The sequence below is a fragment of the Rattus rattus genome, chromosome 2 (assembly GCF_011064425.1).
Source record: "Rattus rattus isolate New Zealand chromosome 2, Rrattus_CSIRO_v1, whole genome shotgun sequence".
Classification (NCBI taxonomy): Eukaryota; Metazoa; Chordata; class Mammalia; order Rodentia; family Muridae; genus Rattus; species Rattus rattus.
The window spans coordinates 1,199,811-1,217,714 of NC_046155.1; the positions used below are offsets into that span (position 1 = coordinate 1,199,811).

Consider the following 17,904-nt stretch of genomic DNA (forward strand, 5'->3'; position numbering starts at 1 on the left):
CTGAGGGTGGCTGCGTGCCACTGGGCTGCGCTGAGCATGGGCTTGTCCTAGCAGGTGTCAGCAGGCAACTCCACAATGAACGAGCCAGTGAATGAGCAAGCGAATGTGCCGACAAGCAAGGGTGAGTGGGCGCCATCTTGTGTGTGCACAAACACACAGCACTACCTGGGAGTGGCTTGGGAAGACAGTTATCACACTCAGACGCATTCTGACAGGTATGTGGCTGTGTTCCGGGCCACCAGGCCACAGGATGGTCAACCTCGGAGCACGGCTCCAGGTTGTGTCTCCTCCACAGAGAGCCCTCGGGCGCGCTCCCGCTCGGGATGTCACTACCTATCTCCAAGCTGCCGGGGTCACCTCTGGCTGGTGCCACCACCAGCTTCTCCAGACAGAGGGGAGTGTAGGTCGGAGGCAGGCCAGGGAGAGGCCAGGAGGCCTGGGACAGGGTGGTTACCGAGGTTGACTGTGAGCTTCATCTGCCCCCCGTCCAGCTCGAGACGCAGAGTGTCGGCCGACTCCCTAGAGGTGGTGGCCATCATGAGTCCATAAGCCCTCTGGGACATGAATCGCAGGGACACATCCTCGGCTTCCGTGTGCATGGCATTGGGCAGCATGATCTTCATGTACATGGAGCCATCATAGCTTAAGACTGTGGCCTCTGCCCCGGGAGTGGAGAAGAGGGGCAAAGGAAACAGAAAACACGGAAAGGGAAGAGAGAAGACAAGAGAGACGTTACTAGGAGAAAAGCCGGGGGCCAGCCTGAGGGTTACTCTGAGGAGGAAGGAAGCACGGGGTTGGAAAAACAGGGACACAGGACCAGCCTCACCTCTCTCGCAGACCCGACCCAGAAAGCCGGTCCCGATGCAATCACAGACGAACCGGTTCCAGCCCTCTCGACAGATGCCCCCATTACGACAGGGGGCCGATGCACACTGCTTCAGAGTCTCCCGAGAGCAGAAAGGCGCAACGCCCACAGCTCCCTGTGCCTCAGCCAGGCCCCGGAGATCTCGACTCCGTCCATCTATGAAGAGGTCTCGCACGCAGCCCACATAGCCAGCCCGGAGAGCAGCTGTCCACACCTCAGGAGGCAATGGCAGGTCCACTCGGCCCCCCTCAGGGAGACCGCCCAGGTACAGCTCACTCTCCAGGTCCAGGACCTCACTCTCTCCTGTGGCCAAGAATGGTGTGCTGCGGCTGTTCACAGAGATGGAGCCTGGGGACCAAGGGAGAGCAGGCCTCAGTGTGGAGGGAAGTCACCGTCTGGACAGGGTCGTCTTGAATTTGCTCCTGAGGGCCCCTCCATCCGGCCCCCCACAGTAGGTTCAGGAGAATGAGCAACAGGCTTGGCCCTGGGGCCTAGCCTCGCTGACTAACTCTTCCCAAACTACCTAACTAGTCCACAAGTCCAGGAACTTGCGATCCAGATGTAGAACCGTACCCAGCCCAGCACAGCATGCTGTCCACCTCTGTCCAGACCCTTCCTAGCCACCTAAAAGAATCCTCCAAACTATACAGGAGACAGACACACCCAAAAATCCTGTCCCTAAAAAAGGGTCAGATCATTCACTGGGTTACAACCCCAACCCCCGCCCAGCCTCTGGGACCAGGTGCTGGAGACAGAAAACCTGAAGGAGACTGAAACAATTGAGTCCAAAGCCCTCTACCCAAAGCAAACACCCAGCAGCTCTTACAACAGTGCGCCAGGCAGCTACTGCTTCAAACACACCGCCGAAGTCTCTCGGCCACTCCGGGGAGCCAGTCCTTTACTTACTGGTTTTGAACTAGTAGATAAGGCTTACAGAAACTGGGGAACCTATCCAAGGACCTCAGCAGAGGAGGGACACAATCTGAGTCCCATGTAAGCAACAAGACCCCAGAGCCTGTCTTTTCCACCCTTCAGCTCTACAGCACTTCCTGGATCTGGCTCTGTGGCCAGCAGGAGACCAGGAAGCCAGCTGTATAGGCCTGGGATACAGGCAGGGGGCCAGGAGGGAGCTGGGCCCAGAGCTCCTAGATTAGAAGAGTCATTTTGTTTTGTTCGGTTTTGACAGCTGTTGGTTTTGTTTTTGCTTTGCTTTAAAAAAAAAAAAAGAAAAGAAAAAAAGACTTTATTTTTACTTATGCATCTGTGACAGTTTGCTGTCCATGTGTGCCTGAGGGTACTACAGAGGCTAGAAAAGGAAGTCCCGGAAGCTAGTTCCCAAGGCTGTGGGCTGCTGCACATAGGTGCTAAGAACCAAACTCCAGTCCTTAGCAAAAGCGTAAGTCTCTTAAGCACTGAACTGTCTCCAGCCCTTTATTTCGTGCTGGAAGCAGTCTCATGTAGTAGCTCAGGCTAGTGTAGGACTCACTGTGTAGCCCAGGCTAGTCTCAAATTCGTAGGAATATCTTTGCCTCTGACTTCAGAGCACTAAAATTTCAGACATGCGGCCCTAGTCAGCAGGCCAGAAAAGTTCTCTGGGAGGAAAGACTGCTAGCGTGGTTTAAATATGGTTTGTTCTCTCCAAAACTCAAGATGAGATTTGGCTGCTACTGGAGTCATGGGACATGGGATCTTTAACAATGAGGTCACTGGCTGTGACTTTCCTTCAAGGATAGGCTCAGGAGTGGGTCCCCCAGGAGAGCAGGACACAAAACAGTGAGGCACCTGCTCCTTCTTGTCTCCTTTGTGTGGGAATGCCCGCCCTTCAGTTTGGCTCTGTGTTAGGACAGTACAAAAGCCTCCCCAGAAAACTGACACTATGCTCTTGGGCTTCAAAGTCTCCGTGATTGTGAGCCAGCTAAACTTTCCTTTACAAACGCCCAGTCTCAGATGTTCTGCTACAGTGACAGAAAACAGATTGAGACAGGGCTCACATTAGAAAGGGATCTGGGATCTCGTGGGAATTTCAAAGCCTTTACTGTAATCTTCCCGAGTGTGTGTGTGTGTGTGTGTGTGTGTGTGTCTGTCTGTCTGTCTGTCTGTCTGTATGGTGTGTGTGTCTGCCTGCCTGTGTGGTATGTGTGTGTTTGTCTGTCTGTCTGTCTGCCTGTATGGTGTGTGTGTGTGTCTGTCTGTCTGCCTGTGGAGTATGTGTGTGTGTGTCTGCCTGCCTGCCTGTATGGTGTGTGTGTCTGTCTGTCTGCCTGTGTGGTGTGTGTGTGTGTGTGTCTGTCTGTCTGCCTGTATGGTGTGTGTGTGTGTTTGTCTGTCTGTCTGTCTGCCTGTATGGTGTGTGTGTCTGCCTGCCTGCCTGTATGGTGTGTGTGTGTGTCTGTCTGCCTATCTGTGGTGTGTGTGTGTGTGTGTGTGTGTGTGTGTCTGTCTGTCTGTCTGTCTGTCTGCCTGTATGGTGTGTGTGTGTCTGTCTGCCTGTGGGGTATGTGTGTGTGTGTGGTATGTGTGTGGTGGGAGGCTTGGGGGGTAGGGGGTTGTTGCTTGTGCTGGTTCAGAAGGTTTTTTGGGGGGGTTGTCTTTTTAATCTGGGTATCACCATCTCAGAATGGTTTTATGTAACCAAAGATGACCCTGATCCTCTTAGCCACCAACTTCATCTCCCAAGTGTGGGGATCATGGGCTTGTATCACTGTGCCTAGCTTGTTCATACCTGTTAAAGTTTTTTTTTCTTCTTGAGATAGGGTCTCACTCTATAACCCTGGTTACCTGAAACTGTCTCCTCCTTCTAGTGCTAGGACTAAAGGCATGTACCACCATGCCTGACCTAAGATTTTTTTAATTATGTGTATGTGTGTGTTTCTGCATGGCAGTATGTATTTGTGAATGCAGACACCCACAGAAAGCAGAAACTGTCATCAGACTCCTGGAGCTGCAGGACTGCTGACTCACCAATGGGGGTGTAAGAAACAAGCTTCTACACGAGCAGTATACACTCTTAACCACACACACACACACACACACACACACACACACACACACACACACACACACACTGAGACTGGGTCTTACTGTGCAGCCCTGAGTGGCCTATAACCCAATTTGGAGACCAGGCTGGCCTTCAACTCACAGAGCTCTACCCACTTCTGTCTCCCAAATGCTGGCATTAAAGGCAAGTGTCACTACACCTGAAAGCCTTAAATTTTTATTCCATGCTTTCCTTTTTCAAGTTTTGACAAACTCTTAAAAGAACAAAAGAGGAAGAGGAGGAGGAAGAAGAGGAGGAGGAGGAAGAAGAGGAGGAGGAGGAAGAGAAGGAGGAGGAGGAAGAGAAGGAAGGAGGAGGAGGGGGAGGAGGAGGAGGAGGGGAAGAAGGAGGAGGGGGAGGAGGAGGGGGAGGAGGGGGCGGCATGGCTACTCCATGGTGTCAGGTATGGTGGTTCACACCCGTGATGCCAACACTCAGAAGGCAGACACAGAATGACTGCTTCGTGTTTGAGGCCAACCTGATACATAGTGAGATCCTGTGTAACCGAGTAAGAGCAGAGCTCTCGAGGAGCCACTGGGCATCTCAGGCATCGACATGGCAGGGATCGTGAGAGGGAGGGTCTGAGGCTGGATATCAGCACAGAGACAGGGGTGGGGACAAATGAGAGGGTCAAAACCCCCTCTACAGACACAGCTCCCACTAGAAGTCACTCCCTCCCTCAAAACCCTACTGACCAGGGACGAGAGATGGCCTCCCAGGCTCCCTCGTACAGTTCTTTTAAATATTTGCTTTATCTTATGTGTGTATGTGCCTGCATGTATGTAGGGATGTGAGCCACCATGTGGGTGCCGGGAGCCAAAACAGGTCTCCTGCAACTCCAAGCTGATGTTAAAGAACTGTCGTGCTATTTACCGTATGTATACGTGTGTGTGCATGCCGGTAAAGGCCGGAGTCAGATCCCTGCAACTCCAAGCTGATGTTTAAAGAACTGTCGTGCTATTTACCGTATGTATACGTGTGTGTGCATGCCGGTAAAGGCAGGAGTCAGATCCCTGGAGCTGACGTTCCAGGTGGTTGTAAGCCTCCAGATGTGTGTGCTGGGACCCGAACTCTCATCCTGCTGAGCTGCTGTTTCCATACCCTAAAGTGTGTGATGTGTGATATGTGTGATGTATGTGTGTGTGTGTGATGTGTCTGTATGTATGTGTATGTATGTATGTGTGTGATGTGTATGTGTGTGTGTGTGATGTGTGATATGTGTGTGTGTGTGTGTGTGTGTGTGATGTGTGTGTGTGTGTGTGATGTGTGTGTGATGTGTGTGTGTGATGTGTGTGTGTGTGATGTGTGTGTGTGTGTGATGTGTGTGTGTGTGTGATGTGTGTGTGTGTGTGATGTATGTGTGTGTGATGTGTGGTGTGTTTGTGTGTGTGGTATGTGTGTGAGATGTATGTGTAAGTGTGTGTGTGATGTATGTGTGTGTGTGTGTGTGTGTGTGTGTGTGTGTGTGTGTGTGTGTGTGTGTGTGTGTGTGTGTGTGTGTGTGTGTGTGTGTGTGTGATGTGTGTGTGTGTGTGTGTGTATGTGTGTGTGTGTGTGTGTGTGTGTGTGATGTGTGTGTGTGTGTGGTGTGTGTGTGTGTGTGATGTGTGATATGTGTGTGTGGTGTGTGTGTGATGTGTGATGTTTGTGTGATGTATATGTGATGTATGTGTGTGTGATGTGTGATGTGTGTGTGTGGTATATGTGTGTGCGATGTGTGGTGTGTGTGTATGTGTGTGTGTGAGATGTGTGATATGTGTGTGTGGTGTATGTGTGTGTGTGATGTGTGTGATGTATGTGTGTGTGTGATGTGTGATGTTTGTGTGATGTATACGTGATGTATGTGTGTGTGATGTGTGTGATGTGTGATGTGTGTGTGTGTGTGTGTGTGTGTGTGTGTGTGTGTGTGTGATGTACGTATGTGGAGGTCAGAGGATAACATTTAAGAATCATTTCTCCTTCTACCATGGGAACAAACTCAGGTCATCAGGCCTGATCAGTAAGAGCCTTTACCTGCTAAGCCATGTCACCAGCCCTAGGTTCCCTTCAATACTGTGGCCCCAAACCTGTCCTTCCATGACAAGGCATCACTTTCTTCAGAGACCTGCTCAGCTGCTGGACCCCTCTCCTGACAGGATTCCAAATGTGGCCACCCCTCTGTTTATGGCCAGAGTCCCCAGAGCCGGTTGTGTCCCATCTCTTGGCTCACTGCTGGAATCAAGATTCAGCAAGAGCTGAGTGCTGAGCGGAAGAAGGAAGGAAAGGAAGGGTTCTGAAAAGGGAACTGAAGTGAACTCTGACCTCTGCTCCAGTCACTCCCCAGTATGAAACAGGAGCCACCTGACTCATTCATTGACAGAACAGATAAACAAGATGTGGGCATGGCTGGGTGTTATTCAGTGTCTGAGAGGAAGGGAGTTCTGACTCATACTACAACACAGATGAACCTTGAAAGACACTCTACTCATTGAAACAGTCAGGCATAAGAAGACAAATATAGCGACTGGAGAGATGGCTCAGCAGTTAAAAGCACTGGCTGCTCTTCCAGAAGACCCCAGTTCAATTCCCAGGATCTACATGGCAGCTCATGAATGTCTGTGACTCTAGTTCCAGGGGATTCAACAGCCTAGGCTATACGTACAGGCAAAACAGTGCATGCAAAGTAAAATGAGTGAGTTATTTCTTAAAAGGACAAATATTCAGATAGGATATGGTGGTGCATGCCTATGACTCTAACAGGATCTCCATTCCAAAGTTATTCCAAAAGTAGACGGGACTATGTGTGAGACCCTCTGTTAAGAGGAAGGAAGGAAGGAAGGAAGGAAGGAAGGAAGGAAGGAAGGAAGGAAGGAAGGAAGGAGAAGCTGGGGAGATGGCTCAGAGATTAATGTGTTTACTGCTAAAGTATGAGGCTCAGAGTTCAAATTCCCAGAAACCACAGAAATGCTAGGTGGGTATGCTGGCCCACCTCTAACATCAACTGTAGAAGGCAGAGACAAGGAATCCCAGTAGCAAGTTGGCTGGCCATATCTGTGAGCTCTGGGTTCGACTGAGAGACCGTACTTCAATGAATGAAGTGGATGGTTTCTTCCATCGTCAGCCTTAGATCTGCACATGCACGTACATCCACATATGTGTGCCTCTACGCACAGGCAACCGTGTACATGGAACATGTAAATGTACATGAAAATGGAGAAAGAAGACACAGGACGAGTGCTGTGTGACTTCGCTCATCTAAAGTCCCAGAGCTGTCGGGTTCAAACAGATGGTGGCCGGAGGCTGGGCCCAGGGAGAGGAGAGCTTATGTTTCATACAGATGACTTCAGTTTGGGAAGACAGGAAAACTGCACCTGGACCCGCTGAGGGCTGCACAGCAACACGAGTGTAATCAATGCCCCAATCACGAGCAATGACTCGAAGACTGGAAATGTGCGTGATGTGCAATTTGCCTCAATTTCAAAAAGAAACAAAAGCAAGACAATGTCGAAGGGCTCCAGAGTCAGGTCTGTGTGCAAAGGCACTGGTTATGCAAGGTTTAAAACCCAAGTTATATCCTCTAAACCCACAGAAAAGAAGTGAAGTGTGTGGCCAGGATCCCAGGATCCCTATAGTCAGAGGAGAGGTGGAGACAGGGCAATCGCCCAGAAGCCAGCTAGCCTGGGCTACAGTGGGAAACAGCAGAAACAAGAGAGATCCTTTCTCAGAAAGTGGAAGGCCAGAACCATCTCCTAGAGTGTTCTGGGACCTCGACACATATGCTGTGGCTCAAAAGCAATGCATAAAACACAATTAAAAAGTACAAAAATAGGCTGGAGAGATGGCTCAGCAGTTAAAAGCTCTGACTGCTCTTCCATGGGTCCTGAGTTCAAATCCCAGCAACCACATGGTGGCTCACAACCATCTGTAATGGGATCCGATGCCCTGTTCTGGTGTGTCTGAAGACAGCGACAGTGTACTTATATACATAAAATAAATAAATCTTTTTTTTTTCTATTCTTTTTTTTCGGAGCTGGGGCCCGAACCCAGGGCCTTGCGCTTGCTAGGCAAGCGCTCTACCACTGAGCCAAATCCCCAACCCCTAATAAATCTTTTTTAAAAAAAATACAAAAACACAGGAAAACGGAATCTGGGGTGTGGCTCAGCAGGAGCAGGCTTCAATTGTCAGTACTGGGGTGTGGGGATACAGGAAAACAAGGGAAAGTCTAAACAGCTACCCCAAGTTCCTGGGTGGCTCGCTGGCCATCTGTAAGGAGCTCTAGAGATCCACAAAGACCCACAGTGCTGTCATGAGGCAGAGCCAAAGGCTAAAGTCCCTTCCCATGGCTTTCTCTGGGGTGCCCAGGGCGGGGGTGGGGGTGGGGTGGGAAATGATGGCATGGCCTCACTTCTGGGAGCCTGGCAGTCCCCTCCTCCCAGGCAGTGAGCAGAGGAGGTCACTGCCTGACTCGCAGGCCAGCAGTGGTGACGGCTGTAGGAATGAGAAAATTTAGTTGACATTGATAAGCACTTAAATTGGATAATGTGTCAGGCCTCATTTGTATCAATTCTCTTTCTTGGGTTTAACAAGGATGGAGGCAAGCACATGGGAATTAGCAGGCAGAAAACAGGAGCCTGAGAGAGGGAGGCCAAGGGGGAACGGTGGAGGAGAGGGTGGCTACAACAGAAGTTCTGAAAAGTCTCCCACAGCCATACCACTCTGAATGCAGCCAATGTCAGCCGACCCTGGAAGCGACGCAGGGTGTGGCTAGTTACAACCTGCCAGCTGCTTCTCGGTTCGAAACCCTCAGGGCCAGGCAGGTGTGGTGGCCTAACTACTGCATCTCTGATGGCCAGAACGCGGTGGACAGTCTGTCAGCCCAGGGTTAGTGCTTAGAAAACCAGGCAGTTTCTGTGTGCTCTGGCTCTGCACTCATTCAACAAACAGGGATGGAAATATTTAAGAGACGAATTGTCTGTACTAAATACAAACAGATACTGTTGTATCGCCAAACCACTTAATAATGACCACCATGAAACTATGTAACTATTATGTAGCAGTATGTTCCCCCCCACACACACCCCCACCCCCGCCTTAAGAAGGCCAAAGCTAGCCTAAAACTCCTTATGTACCTGAAGATGGTGACCTTGAACTCTTGATCTTCCTGCCTCTATCTCCCTAGTACTGGGATTACAGGAGAGCAGCACCATGCCGAAAACCTAGGCATTGTGCTAGCCCCAGCCCCAGTATCTACCTTCCATTAGGCATTTTGAGGACTCTAGAGATAACAAGCTATCCAGGAGGATGTGTACAGGTGATACACAATACTACATCATCTTTTATGAGGAGCAACATGGATTTTGGTGTCTTTGGGGCGGGGGTCCTAGGAGCAACCCTCCCAGGCAGTGAGGGACAGCTGTTTTCTGTTAAATTAAAGAAATAGGACTCTGGATAAAAGGGAGTAGTGGTTGGAGACCCAATTTGTTTGTGTTGAGACAATGTCTCACTATGCAGCCTTGCTGGTCTAGACCTCACTGTATAACCCAAACTGCCCTCGAGTCTATGGTGCTCCTCCTGCCTTTGCCTCCCGAATGCTGGGATCTCAGGCACGGGCCACCACTCCTGGCTTTGAGACATCTCTCCATTAGGAGAGATGTCAGTGATTCCAGACATGCTCTCTCCCATCCACAATGACCTTGGGTAATTGTTCCTGTCACATAAGGAGGAAGGGAGTATGACTCCAGATCCCTCTGCCTTCTGCCAGCTCACCATGACAGAAGGGCCGAGGGAGGGCTGAGGGAAGAGGCAAGGAGCAGGAAATGAAACTTGAGAGGGTGGCTAGGCAGAAAAGAGTGGCCAGGGGAAGGGAGGGTCCAGAGGCCTCCTGACCTTTGCGCCCATCCCTCTGGAAGTCCACGTGGCACCATTCGCCGTCGTTGACCTTGCGGCTGGACGCCCGCAGCTTGATGCCCCCAGAGCCCATGTCCAGCAGAAGATAGAGGTAGCCATCCAACAGCTCCATGGCAAAGTAGTCGGCCCTCTGGCTGGAACTGTGGCTGCCTACCCCGGCCCCAGCCCGCCGGCCCTGACTGAAGAGCAGCAACCCATTGGGCTCCGTGGTTCTGAAGTCCAGGGAGATAGAACCAGTGCGCTTGGCGCTCCAGCGGGGCAGTGCGACAAAGGCCTCAGGACTCTCGAAGGTCACAGGGTCCAAGGCAGCCACGTCCTCACAACGGAAAGACAAATCCCCCTGCAGCTTCATCTTTGGGTCCCCTTCCTTAGCCAGTCGGGATAGCTCCAGCTTGAAGTCATTATTCTTGTAGACCACCTGTAAGGAGGAGAGGGGCCTGGGTAAGGGAGCGGAAACAACCTTGGGTCTGACTACCAAGGGCCCCCCTCCCTGGCTGCCAGGGGCCGTCATCCATCCATCCCGGAGGCCCCAAGCTCAGCACCACCAGCCCACAAGGCTCGGACCTCAAGCTGCCCATTCCCTTTGCTGCCTCTGTCCTGTCATCCAGCCCCATGTTGGCCAGGAAGCTCCTTCTGTGGGCTCCTGGGTCCAGCTCAACTGTCATTCTCAATGACAAAATGGCGGGCAACTGTTGCTACATCACTCTTTTCTGAGACTGAGTTTCACAAAGCTCAAGATGGCTTCAAACTCACTCTATAGCTAAGGATGACCTTGAGTGTACCCTCCTGCCTCTACCTCCCATGTGTGGGACCTCCCATGTGCTGGGACCGTACACGTGCACACCACGCTTGGTTGAAGTGTGCCGATAGAGCCCATGGGTGCATGTGTGCTGTCAGCTGACGTCCCGGTCCCGCCCACTGTCTATTAATGGACTAACTTCAGTCTGTGTTCTGTACAAGGACTGATGTAGGAAACAACCCTTCATCTACACATCAGACGACTCATGAGGTCAAATGGTAAGGGGAAGACATGTGCCTGAAGACACATGAAGAAGGCATGTGCTTTGGCCTTCAGCCTCCATGCCTACCAGCCTTCCCTGTGGACCACGGCTCTGAAAAGCCTCAGAGGGGAGGAAGTTCCAAGGCCAAAGAAACAAACATGGGTGACGCCCCTCACCCTGAGTCAATAGCTTTAGGCTTTGATGAAGGGTTACACCCCACCATAGACCCACAGGAACAGAGGCCAGGGCAGGCTGGCCGAGAGCAGCCCTACTCACGTCCTTGAGACAGCCCATGAAGTTGTTGCTGACAGGGGAGCCAGGCAGGTCGGCCGTGTTGGGGCTGCCCCCAATGTAGAAGAAGTCATCAGAGCCCAGCATGGTGTAATCCTCCTGCGTGTAGCCTGTGGTGGTCAGGATCCCGTCCACCGAGATGGTCACCTGCCCAGCCCGAGGAGGGGGAGAGACAGGAGACAACCGGCATCAATGCCCTGGGAAGAGCCACAGGCGGGCAAGGGAGGGACCAGGGGGCAGTGGGGGAGGGGGACCCCCATTTTTATGTCTGCTTGTCTTGGAGGCGGAACAGTGGGGGGTGGAGGGGAGGAAGAGGGAAAAGGAAACAGCACAAGATTTGATGGTTTCAGGGTAGATTGAGGCCTGCCCTGCACGACCCATGGCCCAAGCTCTCAGGTGAGAGAGCCTGAAGGTGGTACGGGGTGCTCACCATGATAAGCTCAAGAAACAAGTCCAGGGAGGTGCTCTGCACTAGGAGACTCTCCCATAGAGAGGTGGGGAGAGCAAGTTGCACCCTCAGCTTTGTCTCAACGGAGCACTGTGGCCACACGTGGGGCTTCCCAGCCTCTTTCTAAGGGAAAAGAGCCCTTCCCTCCTTCCTTTCTCCCTTCCTCCCTCCCTCTCTTCCTTCCTTCTTTCCTTCCTTCCTTCTTTCCTTCCTTCCTTCCTTCCTTCCTTCTTTCCTAGGTAGCAGTGCTGAGACTCACTTTAGCCCCTCTGTCTAGGTGCTGTGTTCTTGCAGCCTTGGCTCTTGGGGAACAGCAGAGGTAGCCTGCTAGTCTTAGGACAGGAGTTGTATGATTTCTATCAGGGCTGGACCTTACCTCTACCACTCAAGATCAAAGGTGTTCTGATATTTTGAGTCAAAACTAACTAACTAACTAACTAACTAACTAACTAACTAACTAACTAAGCTAGTCCAGAAGTTGCTCTAAAGCCTAAGCTGGCCTTGACCCTACGCCTCCTACCTCCTGCTCTCGTGCTGAGATTATACACCTGGGCGAGCCGCCAGGTTACTTTGCTTCCAAAGGGAGCAGCCTTTTGCTGTTTCCCAGGTCACCTTCATCCCTCTCTGTAGATCCTACCCTTGTTCTACCCTTAGGAACGTGAGGCCAGGGCTAACCTAAGGAAACGTCCTCCCAGGGTGGAGAAGATGCTGAGAGCAGAGGTGTGCCTGGTATTCAGAGAGGTCCTGTGCACCGGGCTGGTGGAGGCAGACGTTACCTTTGGGGCAATTCAGCAAATGTTCACTGGTCCCCGCAAGGTTTAGTCCCCTGAAGAGCTCTGGGAGGCTTCATTCACAGCAAGGTTGAAAGGGAAGAGCCAATGGTAGCTCCTTTCTAGGAGGCTGTGGCTTATGAGAGTCAAGGAAGGCATTAAAGACCTGGTTCAGGGGCAGAACCCACCCTGCACTTCCACAGGCTGCATCTTGGAGGCCTTCTTGCTCTCCAGATATGTTTGAGAAGTACCCCGCCCCTTTACAGGTGAAGTATTGAGGTAGGGGCCTTCCAGTCACACACTGTGATGTCCCCTACTCTAGTCTGCAACATACCGCCAGCCATTTTCCAGCTCCTGGTCTTCAGTATTCTGTTGTCAAAGGGGTGGGGTACAATTCCTAAAACAGGGGTACCCAAAAGTGCCCCTCCCCGTACTTGGCTGGAGCCTCGTGGTGAAGAAGGTGGAGCTGAGCAGGGCACCGACTAAAGAAGCAGCCTCCTGCGAGCCATCAAACCTTGTGCTAGAAAGGACTGGGTTCAAGGACAGGAGGAGACAGGTGTCTTGGGAGGGGGATGTTTAAATACTTCTGAGTCTTCTTTTGAGGGGAGCATTGATCATAATCACTTATTTCTTCTCCCCTCCACCTTGTCCTGAATCTAGGGAGGGGGTTTGGGTAGAAAAGGGAAGGGTCGGAGAGGTTAGTCACAAAAACATGCAAACAAGGTTAGAGATTAGACTGGGCAGAGGGGAGCTGGAGAAAGGAAGAAGGGATAGGAATGGAAGGGTGGGGTACATCAGGGAAGGTGAGGCAGGTGAGTGGCTCTCTCTAGGGCAATGTGGCTACTGTCTTCCTCCAGGAGCCCTGCTGCTGTCCTAAAACACTGACCTGGACTGCCATTCAGTTCCTGAGCCTAAGCGGGCTCAACTCAATCAGGCTGCCAGCAAACATGGCTTGCCGTGTCCCTGGAATCCCCGCTAACTTCAGCCCCACCCAGGGCACACAGACATGGTCGGTCATGAAGTACATCAAGTAGCCTTGTAACCTAGTGCTGGGTCTCTAGCTGAAAGCCTAACTCCTGGCAGCCTGGGAGAGCGCCTGCCCCAAGTGAGCATGCTCATCAGTGCTCCTCTTCCTTTCTCTCCTGGACCCCAGGCACCTCAGGAGGTCTCCTCTCCTTGGCCTCCGAAGCCATCCTGGACCCTCCCTCCTGCTATGGGCTCTCTTCATCCTTCTGCATTTGCCAAGATCAAGGTTGCCCTTCCTTGACCCTAACTGACTCAGAAGAGTCTGACTTGAAGCAGACTGTGGAGGCCCAAGACATCCTCCTGAATCCCCTTCCAGGCTGGGGCGAATCTCAGTTTGCCTGGTGTCTGTATTCAGATCAATCATGGAGGGCACCGTTGGGAAAGGATGACCTTGATCTCCCTCTCCTGACCTATGGCTGGGGACAAGCTAGCAGGAGGCAGGGAACACCCAGGTTTGCTGAGGAAGGGATCAGCCAGGTGGGTGGGGAGACGGTGAGGGAGAGTGGAGGACGAGGCAGTGGGTGGGAGGAAGTGGAGATAGAGGAACTGGAGGAAGGTGTCTGGGGAAGGCAGGGAGGGAGATGACTTAGATTAGTAAAACCCGACTGTTCCCTCAGACAAATCAGTCCAGACACAAAAATGGCAGGTTCGTTAGTAAAAGCAGGAAACAGGGGAATAATTCCCCTGCCCCCTCCACCCCAGGGGTTCTTGATGCCCCTGCCCCCCAACCCCCCCCATGAAGCTTCTGGAAGGGGTGGGGCCAGCAGGGGAGGAGGGAGGAAGGGAGAGCATGCCACACAGAACAGCCACTGCCGCTGGGACCCATGCAGGTTAGAAGAGCAGGGTTGAGGAGCAGGCACTGTCCAAGCAGGCGAGGAGAGAAAAGCGGCCAGTAGGTGAGAAGGCATGCAGGGCAGGGAAGATGGGAAAGAGCAAAGATGGAGGCAAGAGAGCTGTGGAATGCAGGAAGAAGCTTCCTTCCGCTGAAGAGGAGAGACGAGCAACCACTGGGTCAGAGATGTTCAGGGACTGACAGTGAAAGAAACATCGGACCTGAGCGTCTTCCTCACATCCCTCTACTCTCTCTCTCTCTCTCTCTCTCTCTCTCTCTCTCTCTCACACACACACACACACATCACACACATCACACACACACATCAACATCACACACACACTGCACACATCACATACACACACATCATACACATCACACACACACACATGCACACACACACACACCACACACACACACACTGCACACACACACATCATACACATCACACACACACACACACACACACACACACACACACCCCACAACCTAGAAGGCTCCTCTCCACAAAGCCCTGAGGACTACAGTTAGGCCCCAGGACACAGCAGAGGATTTAGGACCAAACCACATTAACCCACTCAACACAGTGGGTTCTGAGGAAGCCAAGAGGAATGAGGGGGCATTTGCCCAGAAGATGAGCCTAGGTTCATCACTACAAACTCTCCAGGAACAGGGTTCAAGGGGCCTCTAGTATCCTGAAGGAAACCGCCAGCCCCTCCTCTTCCTCAGTGCAGGAAGGCAGGATGGGAATCCAAGCCCTAACCACAAATATACCCACTTGGAACAAGTGTCCCATAACCACTGTGCCCCAGGAAGAAAGACTAAAGAGAAAAGGAACTCTCATACCACCATCAGGAGCCATCCCCAGGGGCCTAGCATGATCACAGCTCGTGATGCTATAAACATCCTTTGTGGGTGGCTGAGTGGACTTCCTTGAGCCGTGACGCTGTAAGTAACACTGAGCCAATGGGCCGTTTGTCTCCTGTTAGACCACATTGCTGTCATCATATTCTCCAAGGGTCCACAGGCTTATCGTGGTTAAGAACAACTAGTCCACAAAAAAGTTCCCAGCAGCCTTTTAGGGAAGTATGGGCAGAGGTGAAGCCGCAAACAGGGAGAAGCAGCTTCTGGCCGAGAGAGACTGCAGCTCTGCTAAGCTCACCTAGTGTCTCAGGCAGTCTCGGCCACAGGCAGTATTCACAGCTTTACCGTGAGTCCTGAACTCAGACTTCAGGAGTTTTAGAAGGGAAAAAGTTCAGGTCAGAAATACCAGGTTCACCTTTGTCACTTGCTGTCACTTGCTGTCACTTTCCAGAAGAGTTTAGCCATTCTGACTCTCATCTCTAAAAGGGCTAAATAACTTCCGGTCCTCCTGCTTGTCTCCCGAGGAGCATCTGGTGAGTGATCAACCCCTCTGTAGTACAAAGGGAGGTGCTTTCTCAGGGTCCCAGCTTCCCCATCTGCTGAGTGGGGTGCTAAAATCCAGGCATCATCAGTTTAAACGAAATTCAAAATGTACGCCAGGAGGATAGCGGGACGGGCTCCACTGTTAAGGGTGCTTGCCACCAAACCTAGTAACTTGAGCTTCATCCCAAACCCAGATGTTGGAAAAAGAAAACCATCTCTTATAAATTGGCCTCTGGCCTGCGTGCACACACACCATGGCATGCTTCCTATACACACGAATAGATTCAATGCATAAAAATGTAAAAAGAAAAAAAAAGGAGGCCAGGCATGGTGGCACGTGCCTTTAGTCCCAGTACTTACTCGAGAGGCAGACACTCGGGAATCTCTGTAAAACCGAGGGCATCCTGATCTAAACAGTGAGTGTCAGAACAGCCAGGGCTAGAGAGAGAGAGAGAGAGAGAGAGAGAGAGAGAGAGAGAGAGAGAGAGAGAGAGAGAGACCCTATTTCAAAAGGTGAGGGGATAGCTGAAGAGATGGCTCAGTGATAATGAGCTCTCACTGCTCTTACAGAGGATAGGGTTCAGTTCCTGGCACCCACAGGGCAGTTCACAACCATCTGTAACTCCAGTTCCAGGGGATTTGGCCTCTTCTGACCTCCTGGGGCTCCAAACATGCAAATGGTGGAGAATATATATATATATATATATATATATATATATATATATATGCAGGCAAAATGCCTATACATATAGAATAAAAATAGATATTTTAATGTAAAAAATTTTTGAAGAAATTTCAAATGCAAAAGCTATTTTGAGGCTCTAATGTATGCATGAACAGCATTAGCTTTAGAGCCAGCATTCATCAGCCTGATGGTGCTCGAGCAATGGAGCGATCTGGGCAAGCCTTTTCTCCTTCCACTCTCCTCACCAAGAGAAACGCTCATACTAAGGAACCTAGTAAGTGAGTTAGAAAAACAAACACAAAACTACATGCCATCCATGAGGGATAGCCTGAGAATCGAAACCTGCCAAAGTCATTTTTTAACTTCAGTCTGGGCCTAAAGGAGCCAGTCCCTTGGGCGGGTTTGAAGGGGCTTCTGAGGTCACACGAGGATTTGCTCTCCTATTTGTGAAGGCGATGCAGGGAAGTGTGGACCTTGCAGGCTCAGAAATTAGCAAGTTCTTTCTTTACCGGGCGCTAAATGCTGGCTTCTGGTCCAACTGAAGTAAGCCCCTAGTCTTCCCTCCTCCTCCACATCCCCGAAGCATTCTGAGGTTTCACGGAGTTATTCTGAGGCTGGTTCCTGACTAAGGATTGCAATGGGAACTCCAGTGAGGCCAGAGATGCTAATTCCACTGGGTCTGCCGAGGACAGGAAGGGAACCGCTTTTCCACATAACACCCCTGCCCTGGTAACAGAGGGGATTGCCTAGCGCTTTATTGAGCTTAATGAAATTATAATTCCTTTCTAGAATATGGAGCTTGCCTTGATTGATCTGTTGTACAGGCCTGGCAGGTACACCTTCAGCCTGCTGGGAGCTAGGGGAAGTGAGCTTTTCTGGCCTGGGTGCTTGTAGTAAGCATTTTTCTGTGGAGACTTGAATGAAGTTTTGTTGGCTCCTAATCCTAGGGTGGTACACGCCCTGAGGTACTTAGATAGATCAGCTGGGTTGATCTAAGCTCTCTGTACCCAGAGTAACAGGTTGGCTGTCCAATAAAGAGAAAGCTCTTTTTTTGTTTTTAATAGACAGTTTTTTAAAAATTACATATATATATACATATGTATATGCATATATACATATATGCATATATAGTGCGTATGTGCATGCGTGCATGTGTGCGTGTTGTTCTGGCAATCAACTCAGATTATCAGACTTGGTGGCAAGCGTCTTAAGCAGGTGGGGCATCTTGTCAGCTAGTAAAGAAAGTTCATAATGTCAGGTTCTGAAGAACAGTGCAGTAGGTAGCAACTAACCCAGAAAGGCAGCAACGGAAGGAGCAGCTCCTGTGAAATGCTGGTACAGAGCTCAGGGCAAGAGCCATTTAAACCCTGGGAAGCTGGGGAGCCTGCGCAAGGCCGCAAGGCCTTAGACTGGCTATGGCTGGGAGGCACTGGCCACGAGCACTAGCCTCTGTGGGTGAAGGAAAACACACACACCAAAGTGTCAGCAAAGGCTTGGCTTGGCTTCCAAGGTGGAGCCTGCTGAGGGGCATAACAGGCCTCTCAGCCTGGACAGTCCAGCTCTGATACCTCCCTGCCTTCTGGCTTTCCAGCCAGGCAGACCTGGCAGGCTAGGCAAGCCAGGCAGCTGCCCCAAACCCCTCCCACCCCACGAGA

The 17,904-nt window shown here is 51.3% G+C and overlaps 1 protein-coding gene across 15 annotated transcripts in view; it reads right to left on the reverse strand.

Annotated features, from left to right (window-relative positions):
* Positions 1 to 17,904, reverse strand: part of Nrxn2 (neurexin 2) — a 115,148-nt gene that overhangs the window by 50,628 nt on the left and 46,616 nt on the right. For all 15 annotated transcript variants that reach the window (XM_032891026.1, XM_032891025.1, XM_032891034.1 and 12 more), the window contains 4 exons: positions 11,067 to 11,228; positions 9,769 to 10,207; positions 827 to 1,213; positions 455 to 658 (listed from right to left, as the gene is read on the reverse strand). In XM_032891026.1, coding sequence (XP_032746917.1) covers positions 455 to 658; positions 827 to 1,213; positions 9,769 to 10,207; positions 11,067 to 11,228 — 1,192 coding nt within the window. The remainder of the gene's footprint in view (positions 1 to 454; positions 659 to 826; positions 1,214 to 9,768; positions 10,208 to 11,066; positions 11,229 to 17,904) is intronic.